Raw genomic sequence first — 16,936 nt, forward strand, 5'->3', positions numbered from 1 at the left:
GCAGACACACTTAACCGAAATAATAAAAAAAAAAAATACGGAGCAATCCTAAAGGATAGGAAAGAATGATTGGGGCAGGAGGTTTTGTTCAGGAAACTTTAATTTTTATTTCTTCTTTAAAGATTTTATATGTTTATTCATGAGAGACCCAGAGAGAGAGGCAGAGACCCAGGCAGAGGGAGATGCAGGCTCCCCGTGGGGAGCCCAGTGCGGTACTCGATCCCGGGACCCCGGGGTCACGCCCTGGGCCTCCCAGGACCCCAGGATCACAGCCTGAGCCAGAGGCAGATGCTCATCCACTGAGCCGCCCAGGTGCCCCCATTCGGGAAACTGTTAAATAGACCTTCCAAAGGAATGGATTGACAAAAAGTTTGAGATTAATGAGGAAGGTATAAGAAAAGATGTGACTAGGGACCGAAGATACCTGATTGTCGTGGAGAGGAAAGTCCACGGCCTCTTAGCCTGACTCACCGGCTGTTCTGGGCCCCACGGCGCCACCTTTGCCCTTGGCAGGAGCCTGTGTCGGTAGGTGGTGATGGGCCTGGGCCCCTGCTGGTCTTCTTGCTGCTGGGGCGGCTGTGACCCCGGGGAGCCGGGCCCAGGAGGACTCCAGGTACTGACACGTCCTGCCCGGGCACCATGGTGCCAAGCCGCGGGCCGGGATGACAGGTAGCGTGAGAGCAGCGGGCGAGTTGAGGCCGGCCGCACCTGCCGGGACACCCCGCAAGGACACCAACACCTTTATTCACGGCAACAGGGCCGGCGTCAGGCCGCGTGCGGAAATAAGAATGGGACCCTTAGGGACAAGCTTTAAGACTGAGCAAGTCTCCCTTCCAGGTCACCACTTGCAGGCACGTAGGCGGGTCCCCCGGCCCCCGGCGGGCACAGAGCGACCCGGACTCCGGCACGTCGTCGTCCGAGTCCCTTCTGCAGCGCAGCCAGAGGCCCCAGCGGCTCTGTTCTCCTCCCCCGGCTCCCTCCAGGCCCCGGCGTGGGGCCGCAACATGCACGGCCGGGCCCAGAGCATGAGCAACCTGCTTCGCCCGTTTTCCATCTTACAAGATGTTTAAGAAACAAAAATGTCTCTGAAATCGGTAAGAACCAAAGTCTTCTCGCTGATTATTGGCCCATTGTTACCCAGTTTCCTTTACTCAGCAACTCCTTGCGAGGACCTGGGAGGGTGGAAGTGCCCTGTCCCTTATCAGTCGGCAGGGAGGGGAAGTTAGCTTTCCGTAAAGGTAAGGCGGTGAAGTGCACCTTACAGAGAGGACTGGGAAAATCAAGGGGTTCTGGCAACTAGGAATTTTCAGAAGGGGCAAATAATAAGCCAGTGTTACGTTTACAAGTGTCAGACCTTGAGGAGAACAGTCCAGGACTACACACCAGCACGTGCACCCCACTTTCTCCTTTCACACAAGTGCACACGTGCCCCTGCAAGGATACCAAAGCGTAGCTCCCCCTCGCCTTAAGGAGGAGGCACTTTCCGCATGTTGCTTTGAAGGGAACATTCCTAGATATCCTCATGGCTATTTTATTATGTATTTATTTATTCATTATTACATTACTTTTCTCCTTAACCTCTTCCATTATCGACTATCTGGCAACTATGAGGCCTAGGGAAGCCGTAGAAGATTATCCCTTCTTCTTTATCTAGCTTTGGTCTTCAAGTAAACATACACTTAGGTTAATGATACTCTGTAAAATATACTAATCGATCCACAGGTTAAATGATTAACTTCCTGCTAACCTAATTTCTATCAACTGGTGCCTCAGTATTTTATTTGGAAAGCAGTTAATGAATTACAGTCAAAAGTTACAGTTTCGCTATCTTGTGAATATATAACTCTTGTTGTCACAGTATTGCCAACAGTGGCCTCCCCTACTGCCCTGAAATGGGCCCCAAACCTAGTTGCTCGATACTCGGGTTATAGATCAATGTCTCGGTGCCACCTGGGGGAGCCCAGCCTCACTGAAAAGATTCAGATTTTGGGAACAAGTGATGGAGAAGTAGGTTACCGGTGTACACTCATCCCATGAATCTGTCTACTTTATCTATTTCAAAACTGAAGACACTGTAGTTAGGGAGAAGTTTTCCAAACCAAAAATTTGCCTTATTTTAAAAATTTATTTAAAAATTTGCCTTATTATAAAATAAAAATAAATAAAATAAAATAAAAAATATAAAATATCAAAAAACTCTTTCAGGAGTAAGAAAATTCCAGGTTTTGGTAGAATATTTTGGACCCTTTCTCAGGTTCTCCAACCAGTACTGTCTCCCTGATATGGGGCAAAGTGACTTCCATACAGATCAGTGCCCCCCTCAAGCTCTTGATAGAGAAGGTCAAAGGCATGGGCCAGTCACACCATATTTGTGAAAACTGGTGTCTTCTCCAAAAATCTGCTTAGAGCGTTACCATGGCACACTCTGCTCTATGTTGGGGCAAATGACTGTTTCCTGGGAGACGGCAAAGCAGGGGGATGCGGTGCTTCCCGTCCTGCTAGCAGCTGTGGAGCCAGTCCTAGGACTCTTTGCTCGGGTTTCTAGTTCTCTCACGGTCAAAAGCTGTTTAGTATGAAATACCGAGTCACAAGCAGGTCATTTTCCCTCGCGTGAATCACTTGAGGAATTAAAATGCTGGCCGGCTGTACTTTATGGACTTTGCAAGGAAAAGTGAAGAAAAGCCTCAAAAGTGTCAAGTCCTTCGAGGCATGGTGGCATTTCAAGGAAGAAAATTCCATGCAATGTGGAGAGGACACATTTCTCTTAGAGACACAGCAGAAAATTCTAGTAGGTGAGATATTTCAGCTTAAGAAGAGCCTTGTAGTTCCTTGGGAATAGAAATACTCTAAAAAATAAAAGGGAGAGGATCCAAAATATATACAATTTGCTGTAGTCATTCATTATTTTTTATCAGATTGAAGGAAGCAGAGGAAACCAAGAAGAATGGAAATTGTGAAAAGATCACTACCAACATTTACTAAACACTTATCATGGGCTAGGCATTGTGATAAGCACTTTACATGGATTTCATCACTTATTCTTTTTTTTTTTCATCACTTATTCTTTATAACATCTGTAAGAGGCAGGGATTATGATGATGCTTGTTTTATTTTTGAGAAAATATTCTGGAAGGTTAAGTAATATCCCCAAGGTCATACAGTTAATGTGGCAAAGCTAGGTGTTTGGGGTCACAGTATCAGAATTAGTTCTTGGGATGCCCAGGTGGCTCAGTGGTTTAGCGTCTGCCTTCAGCTCAGGGCATGACCCTGGGGTCCCAGGATCGAGTCCCGCATCGGGCTCCCTGCATGGAGCCTGCTTTTCCCTCTGCCTGTGTCTCTGCCTCTCTCTCTCTCTCTCTCTGTGTGTGTGTGTATGCGTCTCATGAATAAATAAATAGAATCTTTAAAAAAACCTAGTTCTTATTGAGAGTCAACCTGGTGCAGCAGCAAATCCTTTGGGGCAAGCTCTGACCACAAAGAATGTGTTGCAATGATTTGGGGTCATTCGGTTTTCTGCTATGCCTGGCTGTACCCATTAATGTTTGCACTGGACTTCTGCTTGCAAATATTTTGCTGTGTCTTGTTAAATTTGGTTGGTGTGGCCGACGCCGTGGGTTTGCTCTTGCGTGAGTGAAGTCTTCTCTGTAGCCAGTTATCTTGCTGAACTCCAAGCTCGGTCATAAAGGAGCAGGAGGGGAGAAAGTCGACTGCTCTGTGCAAGAGGAGAGGCCAGGCTTGGACCTGGGGAAGACGACCCAAAGCACAGCGCTGCAGTGAAGCCATTACCAGGGTGCCAGCTGTGCCCTCGAGTGCTGGCTGAGGAGCAGAGCGCCTTGGCTCGCTGCCCCTTGGCTTCCCCTTTTCCTGGCGCCATTGCACCCATCAGTGACGCCCCACAAGGGGCCTAGAGCTTCCAGCTTTCTGGGCTCCGCTGGAGGGCGGCTGTGGACACAGGAGGGGGCATGGAGCAGGGTCCATGGGCAAGCAGATGGTTCTGCCTCATCCTGGCCGTGGCCCTCACCAAAGTGCGGGTGCAGGCGGTGCCTCAGTCGGGCTCCAGGAGGCGGCACCCCAGAGGGACGGTGGCACGGCCGCAGCTGTCCGGGGAGCTCGGTGGAGGCTCGGCGGCGCGGCAGGCCTGGGCCTGCCTGCCTCCGGGAGCTGCCCCGGCCACTCTGGGTTGCTCTCTCCCTGTTGGATGGGCGACGATTTCTCCCGCCCTGTGACAGGCCTGGTCCCAGCCAGGGCCCTGTGGGTCAAGGTCACACTTCCTGCCAGTCCCAGTCCGACAGCCCGAGGCAGCACCAGCCCTGATCCAGTCCCGCTGCTAGGGGCCGCCTGGGGGGCTCCGTGGTTGAGGGTCTGCCTTTGGTTCTGGGAAGGATCCTGGGATCGAGTCCCACATTGGGCTCCTTGCAGGGAGCCTGCATCTCCCTCTGCCTCTCTCTGTGTCTGTCACGAATGTAAAATCTTTAAATAAAAGAATTCTGTTGCTAGAGAGAAGCAACTCTGAGCATAGACGTGGTTCATATCTTGAATATTTAGGAAGCGGGATGGGCGAGTCAGGATGGTGGTGAGAGTACAGATTTTAGAGCCGGGGGCCTGGGGTCCTTTCTTCAGTTAGTCAGAGCTCTGAAGTCTCTAGTGTGGTGCTTTCATTGCTGCTGCTCCGGAGGCTTCTGTTTGTTTGCGTGCTTGACTCTGTAAAACAAATGTTTGTTCCCACCATCAAGAGGGGTCAACACAAAGTCCTGTAAGCAGAGAGGGGACCGAGTCGGGGCGAGGCCAGTCGGCCGCTCTCAGCACCCCTCCCCTGTTCCCGGGTTTCACCTTGCTTTCTCCCGCCTCTTGGATGTCCGTGTAGGCATCTCCGAGCTAGTGATGGCCCCGCCGAGGACCCGCGCTCTGCTCTTGCTCTTGCTGCTGACCCTGCTGGGGCTGGGGCTGGTGCAGCCCGCCGACGGCCAGGACCGCATGTATCAGCGATTCCTGCGGCAGCACGTGGACCCTGAGGGGAAGGGTGGCAACGACACCTACTGCAACGTCATGATGCAAAGGCGGAAGATGACCACGCGCCAGTGCAAGCGCTTCAACACCTTCGTCCATGAAGACATCTGGAACATTCGTAGTATCTGTAGCACCACCAACATCCAGTGTAAGAATGGCAAGATGAACTGCCATGAGGGCGTAGTGAAGGTCACGGACTGCAGGGAGACGGGCAGCTCCCGGGCCCCCAACTGCAGGTATCGGGCGTCGGCGAGCACTCGGCACGTGGTCATTGCCTGCGAGGGGGACCCGGAGCTCCCTGTGCACTTTGACAGATAGACACCTTGGCCTTTAGCCTACGTCTTGAATAGCAGCGAGGAGTGCACGGGAGCTGCCCCAAGCTCTGTCTCCTCTGCTTTTTACTTTTTTCTCTTTATAATCCATTCAGTTAAGTACAATTGTATCAAAGAGAAATGCAGACGTAAACTTGTAATGACTCTGGGCTTTTCTGTACTCAACTTTTTTGATTTCTTTTATAATACTAATCAGTCTAGCTCTCAGAGCCTGTCCTCTGGAATTCAGTCATTATATGGATTTAAACAGCATTTCAAAGTGCTTTCATCTAAATCATCTCCTTTTAATGGCCCCGCACTTGGGGGATGCTGTTGATGCTGTTGTATGTAGGAGCCCAAAGTTCAGGGATTTGCGGAAGACCGTGAAATCCGCGGAAAAGCTGAGACAGAAATCCAGTTGAACTGGCTACTAATCCAGGGCTTTTTCCACTTCACCACAGGGAGCATTTTGAAAGCAATTGCTTTTTGTTATTCCCAAAAGTCAGCTGTTGGGAGAAGCATTAGAAATTTGGAAATGCAGGCTGGCAAAATGAGAGCTCTATCTGCATAATCGGGCTCCTTGTTGTGCTGGGGTCTGACAAGACCGAGAAATGATACAAGAGTTTTCCTTTCTTTCTTTCCCATCTTTTAAATCACTCTTGCAAGTCAGAATATTAAGAATGTGCTAGATCATTTAAGACTCACTCATTCCTCCTGATTGAAACATCTTTCATGTTTTCCTTGTAATAAAGGACTTAGAGTACGTTATCTGAGAAGCCTGTGCTGTGGTTCTTGTGGGGGCGATAATTTTCCCCCTACCCTCTTTTAATTCTTACGTTCATAAGCATGCACACACCTTAGTATCCTCATATACTCTGGTCAAAAACTAATGCCCACCAGATCCATGACCATGACACAGAAACCACTGTGTCTGTGTGTGGAGGGGGAACGATCCCTCCCAATTCTCACACCCTTTCCTTCTCCCTTTGACTATTTTAAACAAATTGGGGAATGGAGATGTGGGAAGATGCTAGGAAAGTAAGTGTGTGTGTGTGTGTGTGTGTGTGTGTAAGGACTAAACTGGAATCATTTGAGTTATAGCAGATACAGAAAGAAATCTTTTTAAAATAGTGATTTGGTGTACATATACTTCCTGAAATAAACCCTACAATCGGGCTGATTAACAAATCTATCACCGTACATAGGCAGCATTTTCTGTGTGTGCTAAGAAACAGGACTTATCCTGTCGGTAAATTTCGAGCTTATAGTACTGTATTGCCACCTGTTTAAAAAAAAATGAAACTGAGTACATTTTTTCAAATGACTTTCGTTTTTTATTTATTTATTTTAAAGTTTTTAAAAATTTATTTATGCATAGAGACACAGAGAGAGAGAGAGAAAGGCAGAGACCCAGGCAGAGGGAGAAGCAGGCTCCATGCAGGGAGCCCGACGTGGGACTCCAGGATCCCGGGTCTCCAGGATCACACTCTGGGCTGCAGGCGGCGCTAAACCGCTGTGCCACCAGGGCTGCCCTGACTTTCTTTTTTTTAAGTTTATTTATTTATTTTTAGTAATCTCTACACCCAACGTGGGGCTCGAACCTACAAACCAGAGATCAAGAGGACCTGAACTAGCCAGGGACCCCTTAAGCCCAGTAAATTTTTAAGGTCTTATTGGCTTTATTCAGTGATCCATGGATCAAGCGGCATCCAATCTAGCAGAGAGAAAGGACCTGCAGGGCGCTGTACAAAATGAAAGATGTTTATAGGCAGGAGGAAGCAGGAACAAGGATGTTATACTTGGCAAAAAAGCAGATCAGTTGTTGCAAGATCACTTTCCTTCAGGGGATGGCAGGGATCTATCGGCAGATGATCTAACTAGTGCTGAACGAGCCAAAACTGTCGTGAAGTCTCAATTTGGTGATGTGGGGCTTAGCATAGCAACTCTATTTTGAGTTTCAACATACCTACAGTCACTATGCTACACCTCGGATCTCAGAATTTATTCAGTGGCACAGCTGAAATTTGGCCAACACCTCCCCGATTCCCTTACCTCCCAAGCCCCTAGTAACCACCACTGAACTCTGCTTCTATGATTCTGACTACTGTAGATTCCACATATGGTGAGATCAGGCAATATTTGTCTTTCTGTGTCTGGTTTATTTCGCTCAACATAATGTCCACCAGGTCCATCTATGATGTCCAAAATCACAGGATTTCCTTCCTTTTTGAGGCTGAATAACATTCCATTGTATGTTTATGCCATTCACCATCACTAGCCACCGGGGAAATGCAAGTCAAAACTGCAATGAGATATCACCACGCATCTATTATAGGATGACTCTCATTTAAGATAAAAAAACGAAACGACAGGTGTGAGTGTAAAGTGCCTGACAAGAAGCTTTTGATTGCCAAGGCAATCAAAATCTGTTTCAAAAACATCCATCTCAAATAAATATATTGCCAGCTGTACAACTAGATAAGGAGCCATGCCATCCCGCCCACGAAGTTCCCCTTTCAGCCTTGGGTGATCTAGATAGATACCTGACCGTTTGTGTGACCCTGCTTTTCCTTTCCCATGCTTTCATTCCTGCTTTTATGTTTTAAATTCACCAATAAAACATGAAACCTCAAAATCTTAGGCATCCCACCCTAGGCCCTAATAAAGGCAGAGCCCCAAGTCTGTGCCCTCTTTCTCTACACAAGAACTTATGTGGCTTTGGGCGTGCCATGTACCTTCCAGAATATATGAATAATAAGTCTTGTTTTTTCAAAGTTCCCTGATGGTTGTTGCTGAGGTATATCTTGCAATCATAATATGAGCCACAAGGGCCAGTCCAGCGACAGAATCAGCTCTGGTTGGGAAAATGTCTGTGGGGGGCAATGCACATGCCTTCAGGCATCCCTAGTGATGACATCACTATCCAATAGCTGAGACCAACGTTAAACATGAGGATATGCAGAAAAGAGAACCCTGGTACACTACTGATGGGGATGTAAATTAGGGCAGCCATTATGGAAAACCATATGGAGATTCCTCCAAAAATTAAAAATAGAACTACTGGGGTGCCTAGGTGGCTCAGTTGGTTGAGTCTGACTTTGATTTTGGCTCAGGTCATGATCTCAGGGTCAGGAGATCGAGCTCTATGTCAGGCTCCATGCTCAGCAGGGAGTCTGCTTTGGATTCTTTTTCTCTCTCTCTCTGTGTTGCACGTGTACATGTATGCTCTCTCTCTGCTCCTCTCCCCCCATCTCAAAATAAATAAGTCTTAAAAAAAATGGAACCACCTATAATCCAGCCATCCCACTTCTGAGGGTTTATACGAAGGAACTGAAACCAAGATATCAAAGAGATACCCGCACCCCTATGTTCATTGTTCGCAGTAGCAAGATATGGAAACAACCAAAAAGACCATCAACAGAAAGACATTTTTTTTTGTTTTATTTATTTAAGTCACCTCTACACCCCATGTGGGGCTTGAACTCATGACCCCAAGATCAAGAGTCACATACTCTTCCGACTAAGCCTGCCAGGTGCCCCCCAAAATGAAGGAATTGTTACATTTCAGTTGCAAGTTAGTGAAAATACAGATGTTAACATTATTTCCCTGTGAAAATTAATAAAAGGAAACCTAGTTTAGAAGGGCTGTGGAGGCCAGCAGGGGGCACTTTGATGCCCTACCACTCATACCAACTGCAGATCCAACAGGAAAAGACTACTTGGCAAGTCCTGCTGCTCTACTATCCCAGCAGGAAGGTGGGCTTCTCCACCTGGCTCCGCAACAGCCCAGCCTATTGAGCCGGTCACAACCCAGCCAACAGAAAAGCTACTATCCTTCCAACTCCCAGGGAACGCCAGCGGACTTTCAGTTTATAACAGCTTTCCGTACTTCTTCCTTTCCTCTAGAAAAGAAAAAGTTCCCCTCCTTTGTTCAGGGACTCGCCTATAGTTTTGCCATAGTAGCCTGCTTATCCCTGATTACAATTCTCTGCTATTCCCGAATAAGCTCATTTTTGCTGGTAAAATAACTGCTAGTTTTATTTTTTGAGGTTAACACCCCATGCCAGTTCATGGACCCTATAAATTCCATCCATGGAGTCCTTGGAAGCCCATGGAGTCCAGGGTAAGACACCCTAATATGTTATCATCATCTGCCTGAGGACATTTATCACTGTTACGGTTTGAGAAATGATTGTACCAAAACACTGAATAGTGGTTAACAAAGGGAAATCCTAAGGAATTAATAGGAAGAAGTTAAAGTCACGGAAAATGTTTAAATAAAGAATATAATCAACAAATGACTTTAAATTTGTATTTAAAAGATAATATCTCTTTAGGAACTCAAATTAGGAGCCACAACCCGAGCAGCTTCTGTTAGAGAAGTGAGGAGACAGAACTCTAGGAAGCAGACCAAACAAACGGCTCCAGGAACAATGGTTAACTCACTTTTCTGTGCTGCTTTGTACTTGCTTGATCTCTGCAGGTATAAAGGGATATGTTTCTATAGTTCAGTTTAAGGTGCTTCCTAATTAACTGGCTTTATTTCAGAGAAGCCGTAGAGCTTTTTGCTTAGCTCACAGTTGAAGGTATGGATGTATGGCTGGGGGTTCGCAGCAATTTGTCTTCCACATCAAAAGTAGACTATCACACTTATTCCAGAAACACTGGATTAACTAGTTCAAACTGAAATGACTGGGGTAGAACAAGCTTATGATGATATTACTGGCAATTTATATCGACATAACACTTTATTGTTTAAAAACATATTTTCACATGCATTGCTTCCTATAATTCTCAAAATTACCCACTCAAGTCCCAAAGTATAGTAAGATGTGATGCCTTGCAAAACCGTGGATCTCTTTCTGAGCTTGCCCCTCCACACGGGAGCCCCCATAGTTCTCCTCGTCTCCTCCCTCTACTTTCACAGAATCATTACCTGATTTAGGTCTTCCGTGGATCACATGAACTTGTTAGGAAGGTCTGTATATATATATAAGGCCATCTTAATTTTTCTCAAAGCCATCTTTCAAGTCCTTCAAACCTAGGTGCCCAGAATTCCTGTCTTTTTATTCTTCTTCTTTACCCCAAAACACTAGAAAGTAGTTGGATTGATGGTGTGTAATCTGAGACAACCTGTAGAAGGCAAAATGGAGTCTCTCATGTCAAGCAGAAGCCTGTGTCAGGGAGAGGCCTGTGTCAAGCCATGACACGGTAGTTAAAAGTACTTCAGCCAGGAGAAATTCCCAGGACCATCATCACCTGAAAGCCCAGAATTGGTGACAAGCAGAACCAGAGGGGTCTACAGAAGCTCAAGGCCGATTCAATCCCTTTAGAAAGGGGAGGATTTGGGCAGCAAACTGTCAGACTCTTCAGACCTGACCCCTCTATGTCTTACCACTTAAAAAAGCAACTGTCCCCAAAGGCTCTGCCCTGTTGATCTCCAAACAGAACTGAGATAATCAGAAGCGCTTAAGTGCCCAGAGCTGACCTGGGCCTGACCGAGGCCTTATCTCAACCGTCTGGCCATAGACTCACTTCCCAAGTTTGGTTCGTTAACTTACTACACCCTTCTGTTATCTGCTTTGTTGTGTGGTTTGTCTTATGTCCTGCTCTGTTTGCTGTGTGAGAAGCCAAGTTTAACCACATGGTGAAATATCATTGCGTTTGGAATCCTCAACCTACCATATTTTTTTAAAAAGATTTCATTTATTCACCCATGAGAGAGAGAGAGAGAGAGATCGAGGCAGAGACACAGGCAGAGGGAGAAGCAGGCTCCATGCAGGGAGCCCAACGCGGGACTTGATCCTGAGACCCCAGGATCATGCCCTCGTCCGAAGGCAGGCATCAAACCGCGGAGCCACCCAGGGGGCTCCCTGAACCTACTTTGTAATTATGATTTAACTTTGCTTTATGATTGACTAAAGCTGACATTGTGGAAAGACACAACTCGTGTGTGCGCCTTCACGGTATGCCCATGACACAACCCCCGGTCAGTTATCAGCCTATGGTTCCCTGTTATTTAAGGAATGCTTTACTTGAGCTGGATTTTACGGTGCACCAGATGGGACGCCTGGGTGGCTCAGCAGTTGAGTGTCCACCTTTGGCTCAGTGTGTGACCCTGGAGTCCTGGGATCGAGTCCCGCATCGGGTTCCCTGCATGGAGCCTGCTTCTCCCTCTGCCTGCATCTCTGCCTCTCTCTCTCTCTCTGTGTATATGTGGGAGATATCCAGAAAAACTGAGTAAAATTCCCCATAATGGCTCACGCCACCACCTTGAATACCATCTTCAGCTAAAGATCAATGAAAGACGTTGGAATGGGAGTGATGAGGCCAATTATGGGAGGTTACCAGGAAAATCAAGCAAACGATGGTGTGGTTTGGGGCACCTGGGTGGCTCAGTTGGTTAAACATCTGCCTTTGGCTCAGGTCTGGATCAAGCCCTGCATCAGGGTCCTTGCTCAGTGAGGAGTCTGCTTCTCCCTCTGACCTTACCCCCTCTTGTGTTCTTTCTCTCTCTCAAATTTTATTTATTTAAAATAAAATTTAAAAAACAACGATAAAGTTTGTTATGCATATTTAAGTCTATGCCTTCTCCATTGAAAATAGTTTTCTTTTCTTTTTTTCATTGATAAGAGTTTCTTGTGGATATTTTTCCAGAGAAAACATACAAATGGCCAACAGACACATGACAAAACCTCAACATCATCTGGCATCAGGGAGCTGCAAATCAAACCACAGTGAGGTACCACCTCACACCAGTGAGAATGGCTAAAATTAACAAGTCAAGTAACAACAAATGTTGGAGAGGATGTGGAGCAAGGGGAGCCCTCTTGCACTGTTGGTGGGAATGCAAGCTGGTGCAGACACTCTGAAAAATAGTGTGAAGATTCCTCAAGAAGTTAAAAACAGAGCTACCCTATGACCCAGCAATTACATTACTAAGTATTCACCCCAAAGATACAAATGTAGTGATTCTAAAGGGGCACCTGCACCCCAATGTTCATAGCAGCAATGTCCACAATAGCCAAACTATGGAAAGAGCCCAGATGTCCATGGACAGGTGAATGGATAACGAAGATGTGGTCTAGGGACACCCGGGTGGCTCAGCAGTTTAGCACCGCCTTTGGCCCAGGGTGTGATCCTGGAGTCCCAGGATGGAGTGCCGCATCAGGCTCCCCACAGGGAGCCTGCTTCTCCCTCTGCCTGTGTCTCTGCCTCTCTCTGTGTCTCTCATGGATGAATAAATAAAATCTTAAAAAAAGAAAAAAAGAAGACGTGGTCTCTATATACAATGGAATATTACTCAGCCATCAGAAAGGATGAAATCTTACCATTTACATCGATGTGGATGGAACTGAAGGGTGTTATATTGAGCAAAATAAGTCAATCAGATAAAGGCAGTTATCACACGGTTTCACTCATATGTAAAATGTAAGAAACAGCACAGAAGATTATAGGAGAAGGGAGGGAAAATGGAATGGGAAGAAATCAGAGAGGGAGACAAACCATGAGAGACTCATGGGAAAGAAACTGAGGGTTGTTGGAGGGGAGGTGTTTGGGGGGATGGGGTAACGGGGTCCCGGCCATTAAGGAGAGCACGTGATGGGATGAGCACTGGGTGTGACATGCAACTAATGAATTACTGAACACTACATCTGAAACCAATGATGTACTACATGTTGGCTAATTGAATGTAAATTTTTAAAAAGAATTTCTTGTGATTTATAGTCATCTCTCTGTTTCTGCGTTAAAGAGGGAGATGCACTTACAATAAATGAACTTTTCCTAAGAATAGCTTTCCCTCTGAAGGTTCTGGAAATCTTGCCTCCAAATTCCTTAGAGATTTATGCATTCCTAACCTCCTGCCAACTTGGAAGTATATAATGGGTCACTCCTCAAGGCCCTAGTATATAAGGATGAAAAAGCTGGTGTCCATCCACCAAGGGGATCAAGTTTTCTAGAACAGTTGCTTCTAACCTGAGGACTTCAAGAAGTTCATGAACCCATGAACCCACTGAAAGTGTTTGAAGGCATCTTGTTCTGTTTCCATGTTTAGACAGCAGGTCAATAGCTTTTCTCAAATTTTCATGCACTTTTATGGCCTTTGGTCTAGGGGCTGAAATACAAACACCACACATATGCACGTAACTACCAAAAATACCATTAAAACTAGTCAGAACTTACCTACCAGCTAGGCCTGGTGATCTCAGAGTAATTTGTCTTCAAGTAGAGGTCGACTGGCAAAATTCCAGATGTTAGTGGCCCCATGGGATAGCCCATCACAGGAGTCTGCTTTATCCAGAACATAGATCTTAATCAAAGACAGATCTTTTCATAATATTTTAACAACAAAAATCATACTAATTCTATAAATATTCTTATGCATAGTTGCAAACCACTGCCACACTCTAGTTCATATCCATACTCCTGATGGCGAGTGGGTGTGAGGGGCCTGAGGAGGGAGAGCTGGCTCCACTATCTACGCTCTTGGTTCTGGGCTGAGACATTTCCTATCACATGTGCTATTGTGAACTTGCTGCATTTTAAAATCCTGAGAAGGTTTTTTTTTTTTTAATTTATTTATTTACTTATGATAGACATAGAGAGAGAGGCAGAGACACAGGCAGAGGGAGAAGCAGGCTCCATGCAGGGAGCCCGATGTGGGACCTGATCCCGGGTCTCCAGGATCACGCCCTGGGCTGAAGGCAGCGTTAAACCTCTGAGCCACCCGGGCTGCTCGAGGAGACACTGGTTTTTAATCAAAGAGAGCGTTTTTATCCGACGGGCGGCCCAACAGGCAGGCAGGGCATGATTCCCAAAGTGGCTTTGCCCTGTTGAGACTGGGAGCAGCTTCGGTATGTTTGGGGAAGGAGGTGAGCACAAGAGAGGAGGCTGAGGGCTTCCTTGAACCATGATGGGGGGTGGTGTGGGTGCCTCGAGATAATTGGGGGGTGTGCAGTCCACCGGCGTGAGGTGGCCGTGGGGACTTGATGCATCGGGGAGGCTTTTTTTAAGGAAATACAGAAGAATAGTCATTAAAGCACGGTTCATAACCGCTACAGTTGGGAAAACGTAACCCTCTCAGGGCCTGGCTAAGTAAAGTGGGGACGACCATTCGTGACGTCACCAGGCTCCCCTGTATGATGCGCTCAAAGATTTCTATGGTTTGAGAAATCCTTAGAGGATATTAGTAAATGAAAATCTAGATTATAAAACACTATACGTGGATTTTAAATGGCTTCCACATCTGAGTGAAACCATATGAAAATAGTCCTCCTCCCGCTGACTTCTGTTCCCTTCACACAATCCCCTCCGGTTCCACCCGAGACTTTGCAGGTGGTGCTGGCGTGAGGCTGCGGCCTAGTCCCCGGAGTCCGGAGATGGCACCTTCTCTCTCTGTGCCCAAGTCCACAGGCATCGGCACTCCCTGCTCGGTTGTCCCGGCCCTGCTGCCACGAAGTTGGAGAGCAGTGTCCCATCACAGCTCTGGGTCATGTCCTTGCAGGGACACCCGGGAGTGCGATCACCCGGCCAGGGAGCTCTGGCCCTGTGCCCAGCGCTCCTCCCTGCGGCCCAGCTCAACCATGACTCTGTGATGTGCCTGGGTCCCTGGCGCTCGGTCATGAGCTCCTGAGGCTGGGCAGCCCGGGCCGTGGCCCAGGACCCTGAGCAGGGGGGCAACCCGTGCCGGGGGCCCCCACCGCACCCCAGGTCCAGGGCCGTGGCCACCGTGGCATCAAGGTCCCACGGCGGGTCTGGTGCTGGAGCCTGAGATCAAGGCCGCGGCCCTGCAGCAGCAGAAGGGGAAGGAAGGCCCGGCCCGCCCAGGAAGTGTGCAGGTCCCCGGGGTACTTAGGCCGCCCCAGGGTGGGGAGCAGGCTCGACCTTAGAGTCTGGGGCTGCGCATGGCCTAGGCAACAGCCGGAGCCTCGCAGGACACCTGGTAGGAGGGCGGCCGTGGCCCAGGCGGGAGGGGACCCGGGGCCCAGGGCGGCCGGCGGGAGGACAGGGCCTCGGGAGGGAGGCCGGGCCCAGGGTCAGTCCCTTGGGGACAGGACAGGGAGGGGACCGGGGTCTGCAGGGGGCGCAGTCCTCCTACCTCCTGTTCCTCCTCGCGCGAGGCTCAGGACCTCCGGGACCCAGACACTCAAGGCAGCAGGCAGTTGAGGTGACGACCACCAGCCGGTGACCCCCCGTGACCCCCGGGGAGCCCCGGGAGAGCGCCTGCCTCTGCGGGGGGGGGGGGCTGAGCCCGAGCCCGTCAGAGCCCCGCTGTGGGGTCCCGCTCAGAGGCGAGTGCGCCTCTCAGCCCCCCTCGGCCCCCATCCCTTGGGTGCTCTCTGACCCGCTGTCTTGCTCACTCTGAAACCAAGAATAAAGGCATAAAAAAGAATGAAATAAAATGAAGATCAAGAAAGGAGCAAGGAAACCTTAAAGGCACAATAAGCACCTAATGGCTGGGAAGGATCATTTTGTTCCTATTGCTCTGACCACTGTGATTCCCTCATTTTCCTTCCTCCTCCTGCCCAGAGGGATGATGCTGTGTCCCCCCGGGGCCGTGGCCTCTGCTCCTGCTGCTGCTGGGATCATGGGGGCCGGTGCCTCCAGCTGCTGCTCGGCCTCCAGGCTTCACCGCCCTTCAGTGGTTTAACACCCAGCACTTAAGAGCGAATCAGGTGCAATGCAGAACTGAAATGCCTCGGATCAATAATCTGCTTCCCAGATACAAGGGGAAAAACACCTTTCTGGTTGAGTCCTCAAAAACGTGCTCGCTACCTGTCAACAGCCCAACATGAACTGTACCACCAGTGGGGAAAACTGCCACAAGAGCGCAGGGAGGGTGAACATGAACTACTGCCTTCTCACTGGGCGCCGGCCCCAGTGCACCTACCGTACTACGTACCAGAACCAGTTCTACATCGTTGCCTGTAACGACTCGCAGCCAGGCTACTCTCCCAATCTTCTGCTTCCCGTCCACTTAGACGACACCGTCCCGCTGGGTCCTACACACTTCGGTTAAGACCAAGGTGGCCATTGCGGTCCCTCCCCCTGGGCCAGGCTCTCTCATGATGTCTCTGCTTTCTCTTTCCTTTGTTGATTCCCATGGTTCCCATAGAAGAAATAAGTAAAGGGCCAAGATGTGAGACGAGAGTAAGGGACAGCAGACTTTGGATGCTTTTCAGATTGGGAGCTCTGTGTGATTGGAAGGAAGGCAATAGGGCAGAGGGCCAAGAACGGCCCAGGCCCCATGGTTTTCCTCTTGCACCTTCGGCCAAGCTTCCTTGCACCTGTTCACAGCAATAAAATCACTTTCTCCTGCATTCTAAGGACTGTGAGTATGTGTGTTCGGGGTCCCTTTCCCGTGATTGCCAGCTTGGAGCCACCTAGGTTGCCTTTGCCAACATCCTCAGGAGAACCATTTGGGCCTCAGTTCACCTTTGTTACTCAGGGACCCAGGGCCTCTGCCACTTGTCTCAGCCTGTGTCCCTGGGACTTTGGAGAAGACAGTTCTCCATCCCTCCCACTCTGCCCAGGGCTTTGACATATTTCCCTTGAACCCATGGCCTATGTTTACGGGAAGGTACCACAGGCACCTCCGTGGTACTTTCACACACAGA

The 16,936-nt window shown here is 48.5% G+C and overlaps 1 protein-coding gene and 1 long non-coding RNA gene across 8 annotated transcripts in view; one reads left to right on the forward strand and one right to left on the reverse strand.

Annotated features, from left to right (window-relative positions):
* Positions 1 to 6,086, forward strand: part of LOC140602730 (ribonuclease 4) — a 20,946-nt gene extending 14,860 nt beyond the window's left edge. For 6 of the 7 annotated variants that reach the window (XM_072772694.1, XM_072772693.1, XM_072772691.1 and 3 more), the window contains one exon: positions 4,865 to 6,086. In XM_072772694.1, the coding sequence (XP_072628795.1) occupies positions 4,882 to 5,325 (444 nt within the window). In that variant the 5' untranslated portion in view covers positions 4,865 to 4,881 and the 3' untranslated portion in view covers positions 5,326 to 6,086. Of the gene's footprint in view, positions 1 to 837; positions 1,095 to 4,864 lie in introns of all 7 variants that reach the window. The other variant, XM_072772692.1, reaches the window with a different exon arrangement.
* Positions 6,087 to 8,548: 2,462 nt separating this feature from the next.
* Positions 8,549 to 16,267, reverse strand: LOC140602731 (uncharacterized). The gene is made up of 3 exons (XR_012005618.1): positions 15,418 to 16,267; positions 13,503 to 13,610; positions 8,549 to 10,451 (listed from the first exon to the last, which is right to left on the reverse strand). It is a non-coding gene; the product is annotated as an uncharacterized lncRNA (long non-coding RNA).
* Between the last annotated feature and the right edge of the window lie 669 nt (positions 16,268 to 16,936).

Source organism: Canis lupus, chromosome 13, assembly GCF_048164855.1.
Source record: "Canis lupus baileyi chromosome 13, mCanLup2.hap1, whole genome shotgun sequence".
Taxonomy (NCBI): domain Eukaryota; kingdom Metazoa; phylum Chordata; class Mammalia; order Carnivora; family Canidae; genus Canis; species Canis lupus.